The 26,353-nt window shown below is 47.6% G+C and overlaps 1 protein-coding gene across 1 annotated transcript in view; it reads right to left on the minus strand.

Annotated features, from left to right (window-relative positions):
• Positions 1-266: 266 nt before the first annotated feature.
• Positions 267-26,353, minus strand: part of LOC139277088 (transcription factor E2F1-like) — a 44,429-nt gene continuing 18,342 nt past the window's right edge. The window contains exons 4-7 of the mRNA XM_070895101.1: positions 14,516-14,674; positions 10,287-10,401; positions 6,704-6,920; positions 267-1,058 (exon numbers count right to left, since the gene is read on the minus strand). Of these exons, the coding sequence (XP_070751202.1) occupies positions 802-1,058; positions 6,704-6,920; positions 10,287-10,401; positions 14,516-14,674 (748 nt within the window). The 3' untranslated portion in view covers positions 267-801. The remainder of the gene's footprint in view (positions 1,059-6,703; positions 6,921-10,286; positions 10,402-14,515; positions 14,675-26,353) is intronic.

The following is a 26,353-nucleotide window of genomic DNA, read 5'->3' on the forward strand; positions in this document are numbered from 1 at the left end:
ATGAGCAACTCCACAAGCTCTGAGCAGCCAGTGAAAATGCATCTCTCGCAAATTGTGAAATAAAATATTTTGGAAACAGCGTTCAGTGAATCTGCACAGGCTGTTTTTATATGGGGGGGGGGGGCGGGGATTCTGGAGCAAGAGTTTAAAGGGGAATAGGTTTGGGAGCAGGACATGTTGAACCAGGCACCTTTTTAAATGTCATTTTTAGTTTACACCGCGACGTGCACACATACTGCGATGCCCCCAACACCCCCCCCCCTCCCCATCGTTTACACACCAAGTTCCCTCTCGAGGTGCCGGGCAGAGGGCAAACCAGGAGCAAGGCGGGAGAATCGGCCCAGTGCAAGGCTCCTGCACACCTCTTCCGCTGTCAGTCCCCGAGTGCGGCGCTCAGCGAGGCCAAGCCTTTCCGTCGCTTGAAGGCAATCGGGGGGGGGGGGGGGGGGGGGAAAGAGGAGGAAAGGGGAGGGGCTAGAAATGCTCGTTGTGCTCCTGTGAGGTGGGGAGGGAGACAATTAGGAAGGGCTCCTTTGTGGGTAGAAGAAAGCAGCACACCGTCCAGAAATATTGGCCCAACAGCTCCTCGGACGTCCTCGATCAGCACAGGCTACAATAGATACAGAGCGAGAAATCTTTGTCCTGGAGCGGTCCAGGGAGCAGCTCGGATGAATCCCACCAATTCCGAGAGGTGGGGTTCGGGGGGGGGTAACGTGAGGGAGGGGGGGGAAATTGTTCTCGACCATTCCAGGCGCCGGGCACCACACAGACTGGGGTTTAACTTAGCTACACAGTGCTCAGTCAGAACTCCAAAGTGCGCAGCGAGTCAAAGTCACAGTCACAGTCAAACAGTTCGCTGATGCCCTCGCCATCATCCAAACCGAAATGGTAGTCCTGGAAGAGCGGCGGGGAGAGGTTGACGAACGTGTCGTCGAACGGGATGGAGGGAAGGACGTCCTCCGTCTGCTGCAGCAGGGTGGCAGCCGAGGTCAAAGGTGAAAGGTTAATGCCCACCACACCCACCAACGGCGAGGATGTATTACTTGCGAGGTGCATCTCTGCAAATGCAAAAAAAAAAGAGAGCTGTGAGTCAGTAGATAGTAATGAAAATGAAAGGCCCATTCGCAGCTCGGCCCCACCGCCCATCCCATAAACACCTCAAAAGGAGAAACCGTCCAGTTGTAAAAATAAAAATGCCAACAGTTGCAACGAACTAAAGTCAAAATGTAAACTTTTATAAAGAAACAAATACACCTTTACAAGTCAATGCTTGGTCTAAGACATGTATTGCACACATCCAAAGCATCCCATAATTTGCACAGGTCGGAAATATCACACAAGGCACTAATCAGCCTTTTTGCTTTGGAGGCTGCCCTTCCCATGCTATACAAAGGTCCCTGGACCACCTGTAAAACAAGTATTCTTTCTGTATAAACATTACTTACACAATTGAACGTGTATACTTCTTATGTGTGTGTGTTACTGGGGCGGGTCAGTGCTCCTGGATGTGTTGCCAAGCATTACTTTGGTTGGATTATCACAACACACCAGCTTTGAATTTTTGTTGCTAAAATTATGCAAAAATATGTGCCTAACCTACACACACCCGTCGATGAAAGCAAACTAATTCAAAGTTTCATGAGACTAATTCCTGGGATGAGGTGGGGGGGGGGGTTTGTCCGACGAGGAGAGACTATGTAGACTAGGCCCATATTCCCTCAGGTTTAGAAAAATGAGAGGCGATCTCATTGAAACATATAAAAGTCTTAATGGGCTTGACAGGCTAGATGCAGAGAGGTTGTTTCCCCCAGGCTGGGCAGTCCAGAACCAGGGGTCACAGTCTCAGGATAAGGGGTCGGCCATTTAGGACTGAGATGAGGAGGAATTTCTTCACTCAGAGGGTGGTGAATCTTTGGAATTCTCTACCCCAGAGGCTCAGTCGCTGCGTATATTCAAGGCCGAGATCGATAGATTTTGGACTCTAGAGGAATCAGGGGATATGGGGAAAGTGGAGTTGAGGTACAAGATCAGCCATGATCTCATTGAATGGCGGAACAGGCTCGAGGGGCCGAATGACCTACGTCTGCTCCTATTTCTGATGCTCTTAGACCAGTTTGTATAGGTTCCCCATCAAGCCAGGAGCTCCTATACCACATCTGGCACTGTTTGCATCAGTAGTTAAGCCCCATCTTTATCCCTACATATATTTTACATGCAGTCGACGGTTTAATGGATGGACGGGCTTCCAAGCAAATACAAACTCTGCAAAAGCTGCTGGTGTTAATTCAACCGGCAGTGAAAGAGAAAACCGATGCGAGAGAGAGAATGAAAGGGGAGACTGTTTTGTCTGGGAAAGAACAAGTGATTGGATTGCAAAAAAAAATACAACAGGAGCCGAACTTTGAGAAAATGAGAAATTAAAATCGATCGACAGATTCAAGACGGCACGTAGCCTCACCCCTCCCCATCTCTAATCTATTTCAGTCCCACAACCCTCTTCCCACCCCCCACCTCCCGAGATGGCTGCACTCCTCTAATTCTGCCCTCTTGAGCATCACTGATTATAATTGCTCAACCATTGGTGGTGTGACTTCAGCTGCCTGGGCCCTAAGCTTTGGAACGCCCTCCCTAAAGGTTGGGGACAGCATCAAACAAGAAATTAGGGATGCAGGCTATAAGGGTACAGCAGTTATCATGGGCGACTTTAATCCATATATTGATTGGGCTAACCAAACTGGTAGCAATACGGTGGAGGAAGATTTCCTGGAGTGTATTAGGGATGGTTTTCTGGACCAATATGTTGAGGAACCAACTAGAGAGCTGGCCATCTTAGACTGGGTGATGTGTAATGAGAACGGACTAGTTAGCAATCTTGTTGTGCGAGGCCTCTTGGGGAAGAGTGATCATAATATGGTAGAATTCTTTATTAAGATGGAGAGTGACACAGTTAATTCAAAGACTAGGGTCCTGAAATTAGGGAAAGGTAACTTCGATGGTATGAGACGTGAATTGGCTAGAATAGACTGGCGAGTGATACTTAAAGGGTTGACAGTGGATAGGCAATGGCAAATATTTAAAGATCACATGAATGAACTTCAACAATTGTACATCCCGGTCTGGAGTAAAAATAAAATGCGGAATGTGGCTCAACCGTGGCTAACAAGGGAAATTAAGGATAGTGTTAAATCCAAGGAAGAGGCATATAAATTGGCCAGAAAAAGCAGCAAACCTGAGGACTGGGAGAAATTTAGAATTCAGTAGAGGAGGACAAAGGGTTTAATTAGGAGGGGGAAAATAAGAGTATGAGAGGAAGCTTGCAGGGAACATAAAAACCTGACTGCAAAAGCTTCTACAGATATGTGAAGATAAAAAGATTAGTGAAGACAAATGTAGGTCCCTTGCAGTCAGAATCAGGTGAATTTATAATGGAGAACAAAGAAATGGCAGACCAATTGAACAAATACTTTGGTTCTGTCTTCACGAAGGAAGACACAAATAACCTTCCAGAAATAGTAGGGGACCGAGGGGCTAGTGAAGGAAATCCTTATTAGTCGGGAAATTGTGTTAGGGAAATTGTTGGGATTGAAGGCTGATAAATGCCCAAGGCCTGATAGTCTGCATCCCAGAGTACTTAAGGAAGTGGCCCTAGAAATAGTGGATGCATTGGTGATCATTTTCCAGCAGTTTATCGACTCTGGATCAGTTCCTATGGACCGGAGGGTAGCTAATGTAACACCACTTTTTAAGAAAGGAGTGAGAGAGAAAACGGGTAATTATAGACCCGTTAGCCTGACATCAGTAGTGGGGAAAATGTTGGAATCAATTATTAAATATGAAATAGCAGCGCATTTGGAAAGCAGTGACCAGGATCGGTTAAAGTCAACATGGATTTATGAAAGGGAAATCATGCTTGACAAATCTTCTAGAAATTTTTGAGGATGTAACTAGTAGAGTGGACAAGGGAGAACCAGTGGATGTGGTGTATTTGGACTTTCAAAAGGCTTTTGACAAGGGTCCCATACAAGAGATTGGTGTGCAAAATCAAAGCACATGGTATTGGGGGTAATGTACTGACATGGATAGAGAACTGGTTGGCAGACAGGAAGCAGAGAGTCGGGATAAACGGGTCCTTTTCAGAATGGCAGGCAGTGACTAGTGGGGTGCCGCAGAGTACAGTGCTGGGACCCCAGCTATTTACAATATACATCAATGATTTAGGTGAAGGAATTGAGTAATATCTCCAAGTTTGCAGATGGCACTAAGCTGGGCGGCGGTGTGAGCTGTGAGGGGGATGCTAAGAGGCTGCAGGGTGACCTGGACAGGTTAGGTGAGTGGGCAAATGCATGGCAGATGCAGTATAATGTGGATAAATGTGAGGTTATCCACTTTGGTGGCAAAAACACGAAGGCAGACTATTAGCTGAATGGCGGCAGGTTAGGAAAAGGGGAGGTGCAACGAGACCTGGGTGTCATGATTCATCAGTCATTGAAAGTTGGCATGCAGATACAGCAGGCGGTGAAGAAGGCAAATGGTATGTTGGCCTTCATAGCTAGGGGATTTGAGTATAGGAGCAGGGAAGTCTTACTGCAGTTGTACAGGGCCTTGGTGAGGCCTCACCTAGAATATTGTGTTCAGTTTTGGTCTCCTAATCTGAGGAAGGACGTTCTTTCTATTGAGGGAATGCAGCGAAGGTTTACCAGACTGATGCCCGGGATGGCAGGACTGACATATGAGGAGAGACTGGATCGACTGGGCCTGTATTCACTGGAGTTTAGAAGGATGAAAGGGGATCTCATAAAAACATATAAAATTCTGACGGGACTGGACAGGTTAGATGCAGGAAGAATGTTCCCGATGTTGGGGAAGTCCAGAACCAGAGGACACAGTCTAAGGATAGGTGGTAAGCCATTTAGAACCGAGATGAGGAGAAACTTCTTCACTCAGAGAGTTGTTAACCTATGGAATTCTCTACGCAGAGTTGTAGATGCCAGTTCATTGGATATATTCAAAGGGGAGTTAGATATGGCCCTTACGGCTAAAGGGATCAAGGGGTATGGAGAGAAAGCAGGAAAGGTGTACTGGGGTGATGATCAGCCATGATCTTATTTGAATGGTGGTGCAGGCTCGAAGGGCCGAATGGCCTACTCCTGCACCTAGTTTCTATGTTTCTATGTAAACCTTTCTATCACTCTTTCCTCCTTTAAGAAGCTCCTTAAAACCTACCTCTTTGACCAAGCTTTTGTCGTAATTTCTTATGTGGCTCAGTGTCAAATTTATGTTTTGTCTTATAACACTGCTGTGAAGCGCCTTGGGATATTTTAGTACGTTAAAGGCGCTATATAAGTAAAACTTGTTGCTGTTGTTTGTTCGACTTTGTCCCCGTGTTGAGTTTTATTCTCAAAAGGTAAATTCCGAGACAACGTTCAGATTTTTTGAAACAAAAAAAAAAAAGTTTATGATGACAAAGCCATGAAATTTGTGATCAAAGATCGTTGGACACGGAGGTTAAAAGTGTGGAAGTGAATGAAGGATTGAAGGAGGAGCATGTGCACGTTGCCCCTCCCGAAGAAAATGATAGATTAAAAACAGGGGATACAACTAATCCAAACTTTACCCGTTTTTAAAAGCAGAGGTGGTTGGGTTCTGATAAACCAATCGGAAACAGTAAATGTAACGTGGGGGACGGGGAAAGGTTTGCGTCTGAAAAAGATCACTATAGCAGCGTAGCAGGCTTTAAAAAAAAACATTTCCTGTAGCCGGGGAGAGACATAAAGTCATGGTGCATCAGATCCCGGGACTCGGACAGGACTTTCCATTTACAAATGAGAACTTGTATCTTGAAATTATTTTTGGCGGAACCTTTGAAACCTTCACGGACCCTGGGTTGAGAACCCCTGACATAAGGAGCTTTTAGAAAGAAAGACTTGCATTTATATAGCGTCTTTCACGACCTCAGGACGTCCCAAAGCGCTTTACAGCCAATGAAGTACTTTCGAGCTGTAGTCACTGTTGCAATGTGGGAAACGCGACAGCCAATTTGTGCACAGCAAGCTCCCACAAAAAGCAATATGATAACGACCAGATGATCAGTTGTTTTGCCTTCCCAGGTGGATGTAAAAGATCCCATGGCACTATTTCGAAGAAAAGCAGGGGTGTTATCCCCGGCGTTCTGGCCAATATTTATCCCTCAATCAACATAACAAAAACATATTATCTGGTCATGGTCACACTGCTGTTTGTGGGAGCTTGCTGTGCGCAAGTTGAATGCCACGTTTCCCGCATTACAACAGTGACTGCACTCCAAAAGCACTTCATTGGCTGTAAAGCACTTTGAACGTCCTGTGGTTGTGAGAGGCACTATATAAATGGAAACCTACCTTTCTTTTTTGTGATGTTGATTGAGGGAATAAATATTGGCCAGGTCACCAGGTGATAATTACCCTGCTCTTCTTCGAAATAGTGCCGTGGGATCTTTTACATCCAGCCGAGAGGGAAGACAGGGCCTCGGTTTAAGGTCTCATCCGAAAGACGGCACCTCCGACAGTGCAGCACTCCGAGCGTCAATAAGTGCTCAAGTCCCTGGAGTGGGACTTGAACGTGCGATCTTCTGACACCGAGGCCAGAGTGCTACCTACTGAGCCACAAAGCATGGTGTGAGGTGCGAGGGAGATGTTGGGGGGGAAAAAAGAAAAACGATACAGACCTTGGTCATGACTCGAAGATGACGAGAGGACTGTGCCCTGTGATGTGCTTCCCAACAGTTCCTGATGGGTGACTTTGCAAAGGCTGCCAGTCCGGATGGGACTGATCTTCACCGGGCTGCTGAGGGTCTTCACGGGACTGCAGGTGCCAGAGCCACTCTCGGGGCAAAGAAACACATCCACCGGCCCTTTGCTGCTTTGCAACGAGATCTGTAGCGCCTTCAAACAGAGACAAACGCGCACGGTTACAGATCCCACCGGTGAACCAATTTACCACAGTTAGATCAGTGGCCCAATGGGTAAATGCACCACCCAGTGTGGAAAAGAGCCAGAGAGCAGGAATGTTGCCCGATCCGACTCCCACTCTGCTGAGAACTAGCCTTGTATTCCCTCCAGTACAGAAAGACAGACTTGCATTTATATAGCGCCTTTCACAACCACCGGATGTCCCAAAAGTGCTTTACAGCCAATGGAGTACTTTTGGGGTGTAATCACTGTTGTAATGTGGGAAACGCGGCAGCCAATTTGCGCACAGCAAGCTCCCACAAACAGCAATGTGATAATGACCAGATAAATAGTTTTTTTTGTTATGTTGATTGAGGGATAAATATTGGCCAGGACACCGGGGATAACTCCCCTGCTCTTCTTCGAAATAGTGCCATGGGATCTTTTACGTCCACTTGAGAGAGCAGACGGGGCCTCGGTTTAACGTCTCACCCGAAAGAAGGGACGAAGGAATGATACAGAAGATTAAGGAATGATGTAATTGAGGTTTTTAGTCATTAAAGAAGTTGATAGGGTAGAGAGAGAAACTATTTCCTCTGGTGGGGGAGTCCGGAACAAGGGGGCAGAACGTTAAAATTAGAGCCAGGCTGTTCAGGGGTGATGTCAGTAAGCACTTCTTCACACAAAGGGTAGTGGAAATCTGGAACTTTCTCCCCCCAAAAAGCTGTTGAGGCTGGGGGGTGGGGGGGTCAATTGGAAAGTTCAAAACTGAGATTGAGACTTTGGTCAGGTGAGGGTATTAAAGGATTAAGGAACCAAGGCGGGTAGATGGAGTTACAAAACAGATCAGCCATGATCTAATTGAATGGTGGAGCAGACTAGAGGGGCTGAATGGCCTACTCTAATTCCTATGTTCTTCAGTTAGCTGATATTAGGTAAGGTCATAGTTGGGACTTTACTGGTGGCTTCAATGCCTACTCTTGATGACTATCCAATGACACTCTACTGGTATACGAGACTCAGCAGACACCCTCTTTGCCCTCCATGCGATAGGGGGATAAGAGTATAAAAGCAGAGAAGCCCTGCTACAACTCTACAGGGTATTGGTGAGGCCATACCTAGAGCACTGCGTCCAGTTTTGGTCTCCGTATTTAAGGAGGGATACACTTGCATTGGAGGCTGTTCAGAGAAGGTTCACTGGGTTGATTCCGGAGAAAAGGGGGTTGACTATGGGGATAGGTTAAGTAGGTTAGGTCTATACTCACTGGAGTTTAGAAGAATGAGAGGTGATCTTATCGAAACTTATAAAATAATGAGGGGGCTCGGCAAGATGGATGCAGAGAGGTTTTTTTCACTCATAGGGGAAACTAAAACCAGGGGGCATAATCTCAAAATAAGGGGCCACCCATTTAAAACTGAGATGGAGGAATTTCTTCTCAGAGGGTTGTAAATCTATGGAATTCTCTGCCAGAGAGCTGTGGAGGCTGGGTCACTGAATATATTTAAGGCGGAGATAGACAGATTTTTGAGCGATAAGGGAGTAAAGGGTAATGGGGAGCGGGCAGTGAAGTGGAGCTGAGTCCATGATCAGATCAGCCATGAATGGTGGAGCAGAATTGAGGGGACAAAATGGCCTACTCCTGCTCCTATTTCAAGAAACAGGAGAAGGCCATTTAGCCCCTCGAGCCTGTTCCACCATTCAATGAGATCATGGCTGATCTGACCTTAATACCTTTGGTTAACAAAAATCTATCCAATGGACCTAGCATCGACTGCCGTTTGCAGAAGAATTCCAAATTCCTACCGCCCTTTGTGTATAAAAGGGTTTCCTAACTTCACTGCTGAAAGACCTGGCCTTAATCCACCATCACTTGGACAAGCTACCAGAGGGTGAGCAAGACCAATGCAACAATACCTGAGAGAGCAGGACTAGCCTTGGCTGCAAAGCACCCCATGGGTCCCAGCAGCCTGCTGACCGCTCACAGTCCAGGCTAGGACCGGACGAATAGTCAAGTGGGCGAGATCATAGGGCAACTGCACTGCAGCAACTCGCCAAGGCTTCTTCGCCAGCACCTCACAAACCCACGACCTCTACCACCTAGAAGGACAAGGGCAGCAGGCGCATGGGAACACCACCACCTGCAAGTCACACATTATCCGGACTTGCAAATATATCGGCCGTTCCTTCATAGTCACCACGTCAGAATCCTAGAGCTCCCTCCCCAACAGCACTTTCACCACAAGGGAGTACCTTCACCACACGGACTGCAGCGGTTCAAGGCGGCGGCTCACCACCACCTTCTCGAGGGCAATTAGGGACGGGCAATAAATGCTGGCCTTGCCAGCGATACCCACATCCTAGCAACGAATAATAAAAAAAAATGGCAGGGAACAAACAGGAGGAGAATGGGGCAGCATTAGTGGCAGATGTTGAGCTCGGAATCAAATGGGGATAAATGTAGCCAGATAACCTGTGGGGAGCCCCCAAAAAAAAGTTTATTTCCCCCATCGCTCCAGATAAAATCCATCAGACATGGAACATCATAAACTGAACTCACAACACAAACCCTGCTGCTGGATTACGGTTAACATTCAACTGCCTGTTGCAGCATTTTTGCATCAGAAACATTACAGTTTGTCATCTCCGCCTCGCGATTCTCCCTCGACACTCCCACCTTTTGGTTTGCACCATTGCTTTGGGCGATACAGTTCTATAACCACGCACTGGGGGGCACCCTAGAGTGACGCAGCCACCAATTGTCCCACTCCAACAAGAAGCTAGTCACCATTATTGAGCATCTGCTTTACCTGGTCCAGACATGGGGTAGGGGGTGGGAGCAGCCAAAGCTCGCAAGCATTTACCAGCTCCCACCCCCTTTCCAGCTGCGGAGGTGGGTGAGGACCAAGTTGTAGGACTGTGAGGGGAATAGGGTCGCCAACTCTGGTTGGCTATATTCCTGGAGGTGTCATCAGGTGACCTCCCACCTCCAATTTCCCCGCCTCCACGCTCCCGCCATTGGTCACCAACACGCCCATCCTCGCGACACCCCAGCTTCCCATGGCCAATGGAAACCGAGCAAACACATTGTTACCCAATTGGATGATTCTTGACTGCCAGTCAAATGGCCCTTTCGTCCTCCCACTCCTCACATCCCCAATATTATCATTAATGAATGAAAATGGTCAAAGAAAATGGAAAACCAACACATTTCTTGCTGGGCGTTGCTCGCAGCAGTGGCCTGGAGGTAGGTCTTCATTTTCTATAGACACCAGGACAATCCTGGAGGGTTGGTACGGGATAAAGTACTGGTTGAATTTGGCCTCTAAAGTACTCTAATGCTTTCCATTAGCATTCCTTACCTCACTGGGATCAGTCACCTGCAGCTTGGTGTCCACCGGGGCTTTAATCACCATCACCATCTCTTCCGCCAAGTCTTCAATGCTGCGCAAGTCTTGGCAAGTTACGTAGGCAAACGTGCGATAAGGAAAGGTCAAGGAATAATCTTAGTACAACAGAAATAACATGTTCTGCACCCCCTCTCGAAGCCCACGCAACCATCCCTGCACTGCAACCAAAAGCTGCCTGGGTCCGAATACGGCACCAACGGAAGTCCCTGTGTGGTGCCAACAAGTCCCAGTGGCACTTACTATGCTCTGGTTAAAACACAGGAGTCATTCAGCAAAGTGAGCAACGGCAACGTTGAGGTACGGATTGCTCTGCCGCTGTTTTGCATTGATTATCAGCATCAGGTGGGATATAGCGCAGGGTAGGTGGAGAGTGATGGTAACTGGGCCAACAGGACAATGTGCATTGTCTGGGGGTGGGTTACGGGGAGGAGAACAAAGATTTGGATTTATATAGCGCCTTTCACGACCACCGGATGTCTCAAAGCACTTTACAGCCAAAGCACTTTTGGAGTGTAGTCACTGTTGTAATGTAGGAAACGCGGCAGCCACCTTACGCACAGCAAGCTCCCACAAACAGCAATGTGATAATGGACAGATAATGTTTTATCATTATGTTGATTGTGGGAATAATATTGGCCAGGACCCCGGGGATAACTCCCCCTGCTCTTCTTCGAAATAGTGCCATGGGATCTTTAACGTCCACCTGAGAGAGCAGGCGGGGCCTCGGTTTAACGTCTCATCCGAAAAACACCACCTCCGACGGCGCAGCACTCCCTCAGCACTGCACTGGAGGGTCAGCCTAGATTTATGTGCTCAATTCCCTCGAGCACAAAGGTGGGAAATATTTCATCCCAGCAGCCAGGCCTGAGGTTTCAACTCACATTCCAGAGATTTAAGGATTAGACAGGAGATCTCAGCCTCTGTATAAATCCAGCGTTGGCTCTGGATGTGGATCCGGTTACATCTGTGGGCCCAAGACGTTCCGAACATTCCATGGAATCAGTTTACCGCACACACTGCTGTGGGGAACTTTAACCCAAGTCAGCGGGCGAGAATCCCACGGGTTTTACACCCAGCCCGGTATTACTCCCCGTTGACTTCAACGGGGAGTGGAATTGGGCGGGGTGTGAAACCCATCGTTGATCCCGACATATTAGAAGCAGGAGTAGGCCATTCGGCCCCTCGAGTCTGCTCCGCCACTCAAAACGATCATGGCTGATCTACTACCTCAACTCCACTTTCCCGCCCGATCCCCATATCCCTCGATTCCCTTAATATCCACAAATCTATCAAAATCTATCTAACCAACGCGTAGCTTAGTTTCAAATTGCCTCTCTATCTTTCCATCAGCGGCCAAAGATGCTCTGAAGGGAACTTTGCTTCCTCATCTTCCATTCCCATTCCTCCCATCGGATCCCATCCGTGCCACACTCCATTTCCAGGCACTAAATCCATCTCCCTCCCTGGCTATTCGCTCCGACTGTACCCATAGGGAGTTCAGCTTCAAACCCCAATCCCAATCCATCACCAAGGCCACCCAATTCCACCGCTGGTGCCGCACTTGCCTACACCCAGACCTTCGACACCGCAGGGATTTCTCTCCTTAACCTCAAACATCGAATCGTTCTTTAGTTCACTTCAAAACAGTGACTCTGGGTTCGCACGGCAGTGGATGAAGATATACGTTTCTAATTCTCAAATCGCAAAAGTGTAGATTAGAGAGGCTCCTATCTGACTGTGCTTCTACACTAGGGAAGTGCACCATGTGTCCCACTCCTCTGTCCTCCCACTCACACACACGTGCCCCAGGCCAGTCTTCAAATCCTTGGTGCTTTCTATACAATCAGATTTTCCATCAGCATTACTAATCCGGTATTTCCCTCCACCAATTTATTTTATTCCCTTCCTCAAAGTTTCACCCTCACCTTGACTGAATCATTACACAAACCTCACCCCATCCAACAAGTCCCTGTCGACGGTGGACGTACAGAAGATGCACTTTGGCAGAAAAAAAAAATCAAAGAGCAAGTTATTATTTAAATGGAGAAAGATTGCAAAGTGCCGCAGTACAGCGGGACCTGGGGGTACTTGTGCATGAAACACAAAAGGATAGTATGCAGGTACAGCAAGTGATCAGGAAGACCAATGGAATCTTGGCCTTTATTGCAAAGCGGGTGGAGTATAAAAGCAGGGAAGTCTTGCTACAGTTGTACAGGGTATTGTTGAGGCCACACCTGGAATACTGCGTGCAGTTTTGGTTTCCATATTTACAAAAGGATATACTTGCTTTGGAGGCAGTTCAGAGAAGGTTCACTCGGTTGATTACGGGCTTGAGGGGGTTGACTTATGAGGAAAGGTTGAGTAGGTTGGGCCTCTACTCATTGGAGTTCAGAAGAATGAGAGGTGATCTTATAGAAACGTATAAGATTATGAGGGGGCTTGACAAGGTGGATGCAGAGAGGATATTTCCACTGATGGGGGAGACTAGAACTAGAGGGCATGATCTTAGAATATGGGGCCGCCCATCTAAAACAGAGATGGAGAAATTTCTTCTCTCAGAGGATTGTAAATCTGTGGAATTCGCTGCCTCAGAGAGCTGTGGAAGCTGGGACATTGAATAAATTTAAGCCAGGAATAGAGTTTCTTAAACGATAAGGGGATAAGGGGTTATGAGGAGCAGCCAGGAAAGTGGCCCTGAGTCCATGATCAGATCAGCCATGATCTTCTTATTGAATGGCGGAGCCGGCTCGAGGGGCCGTATGACCTACTCCTGTTCCTATTTCTTATGTTCTTATGTTTCTCCTTGTGAGGGGAGTCCAACACTAGGGATCATTAAGATAGTCACTAATAAATCCAATAAGGAATTCAGGAGAAACTTCTTTACCCAGAGAGTGGTGAGAATGTGGAACTGACTACCACAAGGAGTTGAGGCAAATAACTTGGATGCATTTAAGAGGAATCTAGATATGTAGATGAGGGAGAAAGGAATAGAAGCTTTGCTGATAGGGTGAGATGAAGAGGGGTTGGGAGGAAGTTTGTGTGGAACAGAAACTCCGGCATGGAGCAGTTGGGCCGAAAGGCCTGTTTCTGTGCTGTACATTCAATGTAATTCTATGGCACGAGGACGCTTTCGGCCTGCTCCGACATGCCAGGCTCCCGTGTGCAGATGTGAGAGAGACTGAAGAAAACAGCCTTCCATCTCCACAGCCCCTTGCCTTCTAAACCACTGGCTTTAAATTCTGCTCTGATACAACGCAAGAACGGACTTTTGTCTCTATTTTGCTAGCAGAGGGCACAATTTGGCAGCTTGAGAGCTGTCCTCTGATCTGTCGCTCACTGGCACTGAGGTCCTGGTCACAGTTCAGAAGCGAGTGTCTCACCCCCTGACTCCCCAAAGTCTTTCCACCATCTACAAGGCTCAAGTCAGGGGTGTGATGGAATATTCTCCACTTGCCTGGATGAGTGCAGCTCCAACAACACTCAGGAAGCTCGACACCATCCAGGACAAAGCAGCCCGCTTGATTGGCACCCCATCCACCACCTTAAACATTCACTCCCTCCACCACCGGCGCACCGTGGCTGCAGTGTGTACCATCTACAGAATGCACTGCAGCAGCTCGCCAAGGCTTCTTCGGCAACACCTCCCAAACCCACGACCTCTACCACCGAGAAGGACAAGGGCAGCAGGCGCATGGGAACACCACCACCTCCAAGTCAATCACCATCTTGACTTGGAGGTGGAGCACCAGGTGGAGGGTTAAAATCCTGGAACTCCCTACCCAACAGGGATAGCTCTTGGTCGGCCGGCGCAGACACGATGGGACGAAATGGCCTCCTTCCATGCAGTAAATTTCTATGATTCTATGAACAGAACTGTGGGAGCATCTTCACCACACGGACTGCAGCGGTTCAAGATGGTGGCTCACCATCATCTTCTCAAGGGGCAATTAGGGATGAGCAATAAATGCCGGCCTTGCCAGCGACGCCCACATACCCGCGAGTGGATTTTAAAAATGGAATCAAGCGCAGGAAGCCGCCAGGTGCGCTGGTGGGAGGAGCGACGCTCTGCGCGGAGCACACAACTGCAATGACGGAAGACACAGTATCCACGAGCACATGGGGGGCCAATCCCATTGGTTGGGAAGCTGGCACCAACCTTCCGAGCAGCAGGGCAAGGATATCTCTGGCTCTCCGAGTCCTCGGTCAGTAGCTTGAGCTGCAGGGTGCAGCTCTGGATCAGCTCCTCCAGCTTCCGGTCACTGTCATCCAGCTCGGCGATCTCCTTCACCAGGGCCTGGTACTGGGCAACCATCTCGCCGTCCAGGAACCGAGTCCCACCCCTGGGGAACAAAGGAACATAAGAACATAAGAATTAGGAACAGAAGTAAGCCATCTAGCCCCTCGAGCCTGCTCCGCCAATCAACAAGATCACGGCTGATCTGGCCATGGACTCAGCTCCACTTACCCGCCCTCTCCCCGTAACCCTTAATTCCCTTATTGGTTAAAAATCTATCTATCTGTGACTTGAATACATTCAATGAGCTAGCCTCAACTGCTTCCTTGGGCAGAGAATTCCACAGATTCACAACCCTCTGAGAGAAGAAATTCCTTCTCAACTCGGTTTTAAATTGGCTCCCCCGTATTTTGAGGCTGTGCCCCCTAGTTCTAGTCTCCCCGACCAGTGGAAACAACCTCTCTGCCTCTATCTTGTCTATCCCTTTCATTATTTTAAATGTTTCTATAAGATCACCCCTCATCCTTCTGAACTCCAACGAGTAAAGACCCAGTCTACTCAATCTATCATCATAAGGTAACCCCCTCATCTCCAGAATCAGCCTAGTGAATCGTCTCTGTACCCCATCCAAAGCTAGTATATCCTTCCTTATGTAAGGTGACCAAAACTGCACGCAGTACTCCAGGTGCGGCCTCACCAATACCCTAAACAGTTGCAGAAGGACCTCCCTGCTTTTGTACTCCATCCCTCTCGCAATGAAGGCCAACATTCCATTCGCCTTCCTGATTACCTGCTGCACCTGCAAACTAACTTTTTGGGATTCATGCACAAGGACCCCCAGGTCCCTCTGCACCGCAGCATGTTGTAATTTCTCCCCATTCAAATAATATTCCCTTTTACTGTTTTTTTTTCCCCAAGGTGGATGACCTCACATTTTCCGACATTGTATTCCATCTGCCAAACCTTAGCCCATTCGCTTAACCTATCTAAATCTCTTTGCAGCCTCTCTGTGTCCTCTATACAACCCGCTTTCCCACTAATCTTTGTGTCATCTGCAAATTTTGTTACACTACACTCTGTCCCCTCTTCCAGGTCATTTATGTATATTGTAAACAGTTGTGGTCCCAGCACCAATCCCTGTGGCACACCACTAACCACCGATCTCCAACCCGAAAAGGACCCATTTATCCCGACTCTCTGCTTTCTGTTAGCCAGCCAATTCTCTATCCATGCCAATACATTTCCTCTGACTCCACGTACCTTTATCTTCTGCAGTAACCTTTTGTGTGGCACCTTATCGAATGCCTTTTGGAAATCTAAATACACCACATCCATCGGTACACCTCTATCCACCATGCTCGTTATATCCTCAAAGAATTCCAGTAAATTAGTTAAATATGATTTCCCCTTCATGAATCCATGTTGCGTCTGCTTGATTGCAACATAGAGAGGTCACCAGACCACCAGCTCAGCGGGAGCCGGAATATCGGAGGAGACGATTAGCAGCCGTTGCAACACTCCCAGAAGTTCAAAGGGCATCCAACCCCTCGTCACCCTCGCCCCCAATCGCTTCCCTCACCGAACACCCATCCAGCGCCCCCTTCTTGAATTTACCGACACAATCCAGCTGCACTGGATCCCCAGGTAATGCATTACTACAACAACAACTTACATTTCTATAGCCTCTGGCTGTCCCAAAGCACTACACAGCCAATGAAGTGCTTTTGAAGTGTAGACACCATTGTAACGTAGACAAACGCGACTGTCGCTTTGTGCACAGCAAGCTCCCACAAGCACCAGTAGGATAAATGTCCAGATAATCATCTGATGCTGATGTTGGTTGAGGGTTAAATGTTGGCCCTGACTCCAGGGAGAACTCCCCAGCTCTCCTTCAAAGAACACCATGGGACCTTTTAGACTCACCCGTGAGGGCAGATGGGGGGGTCTCGGTTTAACATTTCATCTGAAAGACAGCACCTCTGACAGTGCAGCACCCCCTCAGTACTGGCACTGGAGTGTCAGCCTAGATTATGTGCTCAAGTCTCTGGGGTGGGACCTGACACCACAGCCTACTGACTCAGAGGCGAGAGTGCTACCCACCGAGTCATGACTGACACTGCAGCAGCTTTAAACCTTCACTCAGATCTGGATGCCTTGTATTTTACACATGTGAACTCCTCCTCGAGATCTGTACATCAATACTGACAATTGGAACACTTTGGCCAACCGGCTCGGTCTCTTCCCACATCAGGTTTAGCCAGTGTGATGCCAAGTAAAGCTCCTCATAAGAACATAAGCAATAGGAGCAGGAGTAGGCCATTCGGTCCCTCGAGCCTGCTCTGCCATTCAATAAGATCATGGCTCATCTACCTCAACTCCACTTTCCTGCACTATCCCCAGATCCCTTAATATCCAAAAATTTATCGAGTCCGTCTTGATTATACTCAACGCCTGAGCCTCCACAGCCTTTTGGGTAGCGAATTCTAAAGATTCACCACCCTCTGAGTAAAAAGCTTTCTCCTCATCTCAGTCCTAAATGGCTGACCCCTTATTCTGAGACTGTGACCCCTGGTTCTAGATTCCCCAGCCAGGGGAAACATCCTCCCTGCATCTACCCTGTCAAGCCCTGTAAACATTTTGTATATTTCAATGCGGTCACCTCATTCTTCTGAACTCTAGAGAATATAGGCCTTGTCCACTCAATGAAAGATGCTGTCAACTCTCAAATTATCCATCACCTTTAAAAAGGTTACTGCCTAATCTCTGATCGCCAGTATGGTTTTTCAGCGTGACCCTTACAGCCCACCAGGAAAGCGAGAGTCTTTCGTCCCATCGGCCAAACTGAATTCACAGCCAGCTCCCAGAAGTGGAAGGACAGCACGCTCAACTCCCTCTGCTCCCTCCCCAGTCCTTTAGCCCCATTCCTATTCCAGCAAACAACAACTTGCATTTATATAGCACCTTTAACGTAGTAAAAGGTCCCAAGGCGCTTCACAGGAGTGTTTCAGGCAAAATTTTCCCCGAGCCACATCAGATGAGCAGAAGCTTGGTCAAAGAGGTAAGTTTTAAGGAGCGTTTTAAAAGGAGAGAGAGAGGCGGAGAACATTAGGGAGGGAATTCCAGAGCAGGGGAGTGGCTCTGGTCAACAACTCCTCCCACAACCAGCAGCACCAAAACAGTTTAACTCATTACTACCTGTGGGATCTTGCTTTGCGCAAACTGGCTGCCATTTTAGTCAGCAAAACAACAGAAGGTGTGAACGCACTTAATGGTGTAATACCAGGGAGAAAGGGGCCGGTTTTCATTCAATAAGCACTTAACTAAATCCAAATAACAAGGGAAGAGGTACCAACCGATGGCACTGAAGGGTGCTTGGCACCCTCCGTGGTCTCCTCCTCTCTATCTCTGTAATCTCCTCCAGTCCTGTAACCACCGCTCCCTTTAAGCTATGAGGCGGCGCGCGCGCAGTATTTTGAGTGGCCCGCACAGCCCCTTAAAAGAGCCGCGCAGCACCTCAAGAAATTAGAAGAAACACTGCCTGCAACCCTCCAAGATATCTGCGCTCCTCCAATTCTAGTCTCTTGCATATCACCGATTTTCAGCGCTCCACCATTGGAGGCCGTGCCTTCAGCTGCCTGGGCCCCACACTCTGGAATCCCCTCCCTAAACCTCCCCACCTCTCTTACTACAACAACAACAACTCGTATTTACATAATGCCTTTAACGCAGTGAAACATTGCAAGGAGCTTCACAGGAATATTCTGACCCAGAAACAAGAGCATATAACCTCGGCAGTCTTCATGCTGAAGGCACGCGACACACTACAATGGTCCTTGACTGGCTTGTATAGCAGTGCTCCACCAGATGTATCCAGGCACCTAAACAAGACTTCAGAATGCCTATAATCTGCTGTATGACACTTCTTCTGGTTGCATGGTCCTTCTATGTCTGTTCTTCCTATCTGTCTGTGGAGTCACCAATAACAACAACAACTTGTATTTATATAGTGCCTTTAACGTAGTGAAACGTCCCAAGGCGCTTCACAGGAGTATTATGAGACAAAAAACTTGACACCGAGCCACATAAGGAGAAATTAGCGCGGGTGACCAAAGGCTTGGTCAAAGAGATAGGTTTTAAGGAGCATCTTGAAGGAGGAAAGAGAGGCTAAGAGGTTTGGGCAGGGATTTCCAGAGCTTGGGGCCTAGGCAACAGAAGGCACGGCTACCAATGGTTGAGCGATTATAATCGGGGATGCTCAAGAGGGCAGAATTCGAGGAGCGCAGATATTTCGGAGGGGTTGTGGGGCTGGAGGAGATTACAGAGAAAGGGAGGGGGCGAGGCCATGGAAGGATCTGAAAACACGGATGAGAATTTTGAAATCGAAGCGTTGCTTAGCCGGGAGCCAATGTGGTCAACGAGCACAGGGGTGATGGGTGAGCGGGACTTGGTGCGAGTTAGGACACGGGTTTTGGATCAATTTCTAGTTTACGTAGAGCAGAATGTGAGAGGCCAGCTCGGACTGCATTGGAATAGTCAAGTCTGGAGGTGACAAAGGCAAGGATGAGGGCTTCAGCAGCGGATGAGCTGAGGCAAGGGCGGAGACGGGCCTCTTTAAGGCGCCCCTTAAAACCTGCCTCCCTGACCAAACATTCGGTCACCTGTCCCAATACCCCGGTGTCAAATTTTGTTTGATAACCTTCGTGTGAAGCACCTTGGGACGTTAAAGGCTCTATATGAATGCAACTTGGTGTTCAGTCTTGCCATCGCAAGTTTCCTATTTCAATCGCTGCTGAGGGATAGGAAGGTGAAATCAGGACTGAGAAAGGTGCTCTGCCTTGTGCCTGGCAACAAGCTTCAGTGGCAGGTACCTGGGGGGCGGGGGAGCAAGTTAATCTGACCTCCACTCCCTCAACATACGAAATGGATCATGACACAGAAACTGAAGGTTATTAGCATTGCGAGTGCAGGGTCAGAAGAAGTGAGCACGCACACAATGGTGCAATCCCAGGGAGATAGGGACTTCCGTTTTCATTCAGGAAGCGCTTATGCAACTGGCTTATCCGAAGCTCAAAAGCACGTCCGGTGAAGCTGTCACTTTAAGTGCCCACGTTAAGGCTCCTACCATAACACAACAACTTGTATTTTATATAGCGCCTTTAACGTAACAAAACACCCCAAGGCGCTTCACAGGCGTATTATAAAACAAAATTTGGCAGTGAGCCACACAAGGAGATGTGAGGGCAGATGAACAAAAGCTTGGTCATAAAAACATAGAAAATAGGTGCAGGAGTAGGCCATTCGGCCCTTCGAGCCTGCACCGCCATTCAATGAGTTCATGGCTGAACATGCAACTTCAGTACCCCATTCCTGCTTTCTCGCCATACCCCCTTGATCCCCCTAGTAGTAAGGACTACATCTAACTCCTTTTTGAATATATTTAGTGAATTGGCCTCAACAACTTTCTGTGGTAGAGAATTCTGGGTGAAGAAGTTTCTCCTCATCTCGGTCCTAAATAGCTTACCCCTTATCCTTAGACTGTGACTTAGACTGGTCAAAGGGGAAAGTTTTAAGCAGCGCCTTAAAAGGAAAGGATAGCGGTAGAGATGTTTAAGGGAAATCCAGAGATTAGGGTCTAGGCAGCTGAAGGCATGGTCACCAACAGTGGAACGATTAAAATCAGAGATGAGCAAGAGGCCAGAACTGGAGGAGCGCAGAGATCTCGGCGGGCTTCCCTAAATCTTTTTCCCTCCTGTCCTTTGCATTTATACATCTCTCCGGGATCAGGAATGATTCAAACCCAGGTTTATCTGCCCACATTCCTGGCAGTAATGCTCTTTGCTCTAGGCACAGGGAGATGGCCACAGCAAGGGTTGCATTCCTCACGGCAATGCTTTTTTTCTTCCCTCAATGGCCCAGCCAAGCCTATTGCCCCATACATCCCCCACCCCTGCACCCTGCAAGCAAAAGATCAAAATAGATCGATAAAATCTCCTGCACAACAGCACTGCAGTTACCAGGACACAGAGGCTGAGTAAGTCTGAACAAAGGGGCTGGCCGGTAAGAATTTTAGATTTAGCAAAAAACAAGCTGAATGGCGAGGTCAAATGACAACCCTTGAACTACTGCCCACTTGGCAAGTTCACAGGAACTCTGCCACCTCACCGCAGCGTGACTATGCACTTTGTCCATCACTGCCAGTCAGAATTGGGTTTTAAACAGTCCTCCCTCTGCCTTCTCTCCTGGACCATTTGAATGTTCGGGGTCGGAGGGGAAATCAGCCCGAGAAAGCACATCATCAAAAGGGCGAACAAACTTGCGCGTGAAATTTGAGCGCCTTGCATAACCTCAGGACACCCCAAAGAGCTTCACAAAGTTGTACTTTTTGAAGTGTAGTCACTGTTGCAATGTAGGAAAAAGCAGCAGTTAATTTGGGCACAGCAAGCTCCCACCAACAACAATGGGATCATTGGTCAGATTTATTAGAATCGTGCAGAAGGCCATTTGGCCCGACACACCTGTGCCGGTATTTTGATGCCCAATTTAGTGCGCAAATTGGCTGCCACATTTCCCACATTACAACAGTGACCGCACTTCAAAAAGTAGCTAATTGGGATGTCCGGTGGTCATGAAAGGCACTATATAAATGTAAGTCTTTCTTTCGCACACCCCAGATTTTTCTCCATAAACCTGCAAATTAGTTCTCTTCAAATACATGTCCAATTGCCGTTTGAAAGTTCCCATGGAATCTGCTCCCACCACTCATTCAGGTCACGCGTTCCAGATCCTAATAACCCCAAGTGAAAACAAATTCTCAATTCTCAGCAGTTCTTTTTGCCAATTTTAAAAAATCTGACCTCTGGTTACTGACACTTGCCAGAGGCAACATTTCCTCTCTACTTGCTCCATCAAAACCCCTCATCATTTTGAAGACCTCTATTAAATCTCCTCTTAATCTTCTCTGCTCTACGGAGAACAATCCCAGCTTAAGAACACAAGAACATTATAATTAGGAGCAGGAGTAGGCCATTCGGCCCCTCGAGGCTGCTCCAGCATTCAATATGATCTTGGCTGATCTTCTCCCTCAACTCCACTTTCCTGCACTATCCCCACAACCCTTAATATTTAAAAATCTATCGATCTCCGTCTTAAATATACTCAACGACTGAGCCTCCACAGCCCTCTGGGGTAGAGAATTCCAAAGATTCACCACCCTCTGAGTGAAGAAATTTCTCCTTATCTCATTCCTAAATGGCCAACCCCTTATCCTGAGACTGTGCCCCCTGGTTCTAGACTCCCCAGCCAGAGGAAACATCTTCCCGGCATCTACCCTGTCAAGCCCTGTAAGAATTTTGTATATTTCAATGAGATCACCTCTCATTCTTCTAAACTCTAGGGAATCTAGGCCTAGTCTAATCAATCTCTCCTCATAGGACAATGCCCCCATCCCAGGAATCAGTCTGGTGAACCTTCGTTGCACTCCCTCTATGGCAAGTATACCTCCCTTAGGTAAGGAGCTTCACCACTCTCTCTACATAACTGAAGTCTCTCATCCCCGGTATCAGCCTGGTTATGCCAGTTGAGGTATATTTGTTGATCGGGATACGAGGCGAAATTCCCTATGGGATCTTTTGCATTCACCAGCAAGGGCAGACTGCGCCTCGGTTTAACGTCTCATCCGAAAGACAACATCTCCGACAGTGCAGCGCTCCCTCAGTGCCAGCCGAGATTATGTTCTCAAGTCTCTGCAACTGGGCATCATCCCACAACCTCAGAGTGATACAACTGAACTAAGGCGGACACTTAAATATCCTCATTGGAAAGAGAGGTCATCACTCAGCCAAGCAGCACTGCACAGTTTACTGATCCCTATTGAATGATTACATAAACTAGACTTGTATTCCCTGATTTGATTGAGGTTTTTAGGATTTTCAAAAGGAACTGATAGAGAGAAACGTTTTCTGCTGGTGGTGGGCATGAGCTCAACATCAGAGCCAGGCTATTCAGGAGAGAAGTTAAGAAACATTTCTTTGCGCAAATGGTGTTAGAAGTTTGCATCTCCCTCCCACAAAAAGTAGATGCTAGCTCAATTCACAATTTAAAATCGGAGATCGCTAGATTGTTGTTCGCGAAGGGTATTATGAGATATGGAGCCACGGTGGGTGGATGGAGTTAGGATACAGATCAGCCGTGATCTCATTGAACGGCAGAACAGGCTCGAGGGGCTGAATGGCCTCCTCCTGCTCCTATGATCACATGACTAAGAAGCTCAAAACCCTCAAATACCTCAAGAGGTTCGTATTTAGCACTGGTGAGGCCTGAAAGTGCCTTTTATTACAAATTCTCTGGGTCTGGGTGCACGTGTACAATGGGCGGGGGTTAGAATAAGGTAAAACCTCAATCATTGGTAGAGGAATGGAGGTGGACAGGGGACGGGAAGGACCCCCATGCTGTTGGCAGGGGTGCAGAGAGAGCGAGAGAGAACGGAGGACCTCATCATCATGACAGGAACTTCCAATGGTCTGGGAACGAAAGCCAATTGTGCCAATTTCCCAATGGCAGATTCTCAATTTCAGCAAGCGCTGGGCTGGGCAAGAGAGAGGAGCTTTCAAACCTGGGAGAGGAGAAACACTAACGTACGTAGCTCAGCATTGGGCCTAGGGGCACATCATGTGCCATCCTGTGCCATAGAATTGTGCACAGCACTCAAAGAAAAGACCTGCATTTATATAGCGACCACCGGACATCTCAAAGCGCTTTACAGCCAATTAAGTACTTTGAGTGTAGTCACTGTTGTAATGTAGGAAACGCGGCAGCCAACTTGCACACAGCAAGCTCCTACAAACAGCAATGTGATAATGGACAGATAATGTTTTTTCATTACGTTGATTGAGGAATAAATATTGGCCAGGACACTAGAGATAACTCCTCTGCCCTTCTTAGAAATAGTGCCACGTGATCTTTACATCCACCCAAGAGGGCAGATGGGGCCTCGGTTTAACGTCTCATCCGAAAGACGGCACCTCCGACAGTGCAGCGCTCAGTCAGCACTGCGCTGGAGTGTCAGCCTAGATTTTTGTGCTCGAGACCCTGTAGTGGGACTTGAACCCACAACCTTCAGACTCAGAGGTGAGTGTGCTACCCACTGAGCCACAGCTGACACTGGAGTGAGAGAGAGAAATATAACCGCAATCTTTAGTGACAACACCTCCTAAGAAGCTTAAAGACAAAAAAAGTATCACAAATTATTCCCCATTTTGAATCATTCCTATTTAAAAAATGTAGCAACAGGAGTAGGCCATTCAGCCCCTCGAGCCTGTTCCACCATTCAATTAGACCACGGCCGATCGGTATCGTAACTCCATCCTCCTGCCATGGCTCCATAATCCTTAATGCCCCTTACCCAAGAAAAATCTAAATCTCAGATTTAAAATTTTCAATTGACCTCCACAGCCTCAACAGCTTTGTGGTGGAGAGAGTTCCAGATTCCCTTTGTGTGAGGAAGTGCTTCCTGACATCACCCCTGAACGGCCTAGCTCTAATTTTAAGGTTATGCCGCCTTGTTCTGGACTCTCCGCACCCACCAGGGGAAATAGTTTCCCTCTAACTATCCGGTCATCTCCTTTGATCATCTTAAATACCTCAATTAAATCGTCCCTTAATCATAGAAGTTTACAGTACAGAAGGAGGCCATTTCGGCACATCCTGTCTGCGCCAACAAGAGGCTATCCAACTTAATCCCACTTTCCAGCTCTTGGTCTATAGCCCTGTAGCTTACGGTACTTTAAGTGCACATCCAAGTATGTTTTAAATGTGGTGAGGGTTTCTGCCTCTATCACCCTTCCAGGCAGCAAGTTCCAGACCCCCACCACCCTCTGAGTGAAGAAATTTCCCCTCATATCTCCTCTAAACCTCCTCCAATTACTTTAAATCTATGCCTCCTGGTTGTTGACCCCTCTGCCAAGGGAAACAGGTCCTACCTATCCACTCCTCTCAATGTTATACACATCAATCAGGTCTCCCCTCAGTCCCCTCTGTTCCCAAGAAAACAGACCCAGCATCTCCAATCTTTCCTCATAGCCAAAATTCTCCAATCCAGGCAACATTCTTGTAAATCTCCTCTGCACCCTTTCCAGTGCAATCACATCTTTCCTATAATGTGCTGACCAGAACTGCACAAAGTACTCCAGCTGCGGCCTAACCAGTGTTTTATGCAGTTCAAGCATAACGTCCTTGCTCTTGTATTCCATGCCTCAACTAATAAAGGCAAGTATTCTATATGCCTTCTTAACCACCTTATCTACCTGGCCTGCTACCTTCAGGGATCTGTGGACCTGCACTCCAAGGTCCCTTTGTTCCTCTACACTTTTCAGTGTCGTGCCATTTAATGTGTATTCCCTTGCCTTGTTAGACCTCCCCAAATGCATTACCTCACACTTATCCGGATTTAATTCCATTTGCCACTGTTCTGCCCACCTGACATAGAAACATAGAAATATAGAAACATAGAAAATAGGTGCAGGAGTAGGCCATTCGGCCCTTCGAGCCTGCACCGCCATTCAATGAGTTCATGGCTGAACATGCAACTTCAGTACCCCATTCCTGCTTTCTCACCATACCCCTTGATCCCCCTAGTAGTAAGGACCTCATCTAACTCCTTTTTGAATATATTTAGTGAATTGGCCTCAACAACTTTCTGTGGTAGAGAATTCCACAGGTTCAGCACTCTCTGGGTGAAGAAGTTTCTCCTCATCTCAGTCCTAAATGGCTTACCCCTTATCCTGAGACTGTGACCCCTGGTTCTGGACTTCCCCAACATTGGGAACATTCTTCCTGCATCTAACCTGTCCAATCCCGTCAGAATTTTAAACGTTTCCATGAGATCCCCTCTCATTCCTCTGAACTCCAGTGAATACAAGCCCAGTTGATCCAGTCTTTCTTGATATGTCAGTCCCGCCATCCCGGGAATCAGTCTGGTGAACCTTCGCTGCATTCCCTCAATAGCAAGAATGTCCTTCCTCAAGTTAGGAGATCAAAACTGCACACAATACTCCAGGTGTGGCCTCACCAAGGCCCTGCATAACTGTAGTAACATCTCCCTGCCCCTGTACTCATATCCCCTTGCCACGAAGGCCAACATGCCATTTGCTTTTTTAACCGCCTGCTGTACCTGCATGCCAACCTTCAATGACTGATGTACCATGACACCCAGGTCTCGTTGTACCTCCCCTTTTCCTAATCTGTCACCATTCAGATAATAGTCTGTCTCTCTGTTTTTACCACCAAAGTGAATAACTCACATTTATCCACATTATACTTCATCTGCCATGCATTTGCCCACTCACCGAACCTATCCAAGTCACTCTGCAGCCTCATAGCATCCTCCTCGCAGCTCACACTGCCACCCAACTTAGTGTCATCCGCAAATTTGGAGATACTACATTTAATCCCCTCGTCTAAATCATTAATGTACAATGTAAACAGCTGGGGCCCCAGCACAGAACCTTGTGGTACCCCACTAGTCACTGCCTGCCATTCTGAAAAGTACCCATTTACTCCTACTCTTTGCTTCCTGTCTGACAACCAGTTCTCAATCCACGTCAGCACACTACCCCCAATCCCATGTGTTTTAACTTTGCACATTAATCTCTTGTGTAGGACCTTGTCGAAAGCCTTCTGAAAGTCCAAATGCACCACATCAACTGGTTCTCCCTTGTCCACTCTACTGGAAACATCCTCAAAAAAATCCAGAAGATTTGTCAAGCATGATTTTCCTTTCACAAATCCA

This window comes from Pristiophorus japonicus, chromosome 12 (genome assembly GCF_044704955.1).
Source record: "Pristiophorus japonicus isolate sPriJap1 chromosome 12, sPriJap1.hap1, whole genome shotgun sequence".
NCBI classification, from domain to species: Eukaryota; Metazoa; Chordata; class Chondrichthyes; family Pristiophoridae; genus Pristiophorus; species Pristiophorus japonicus.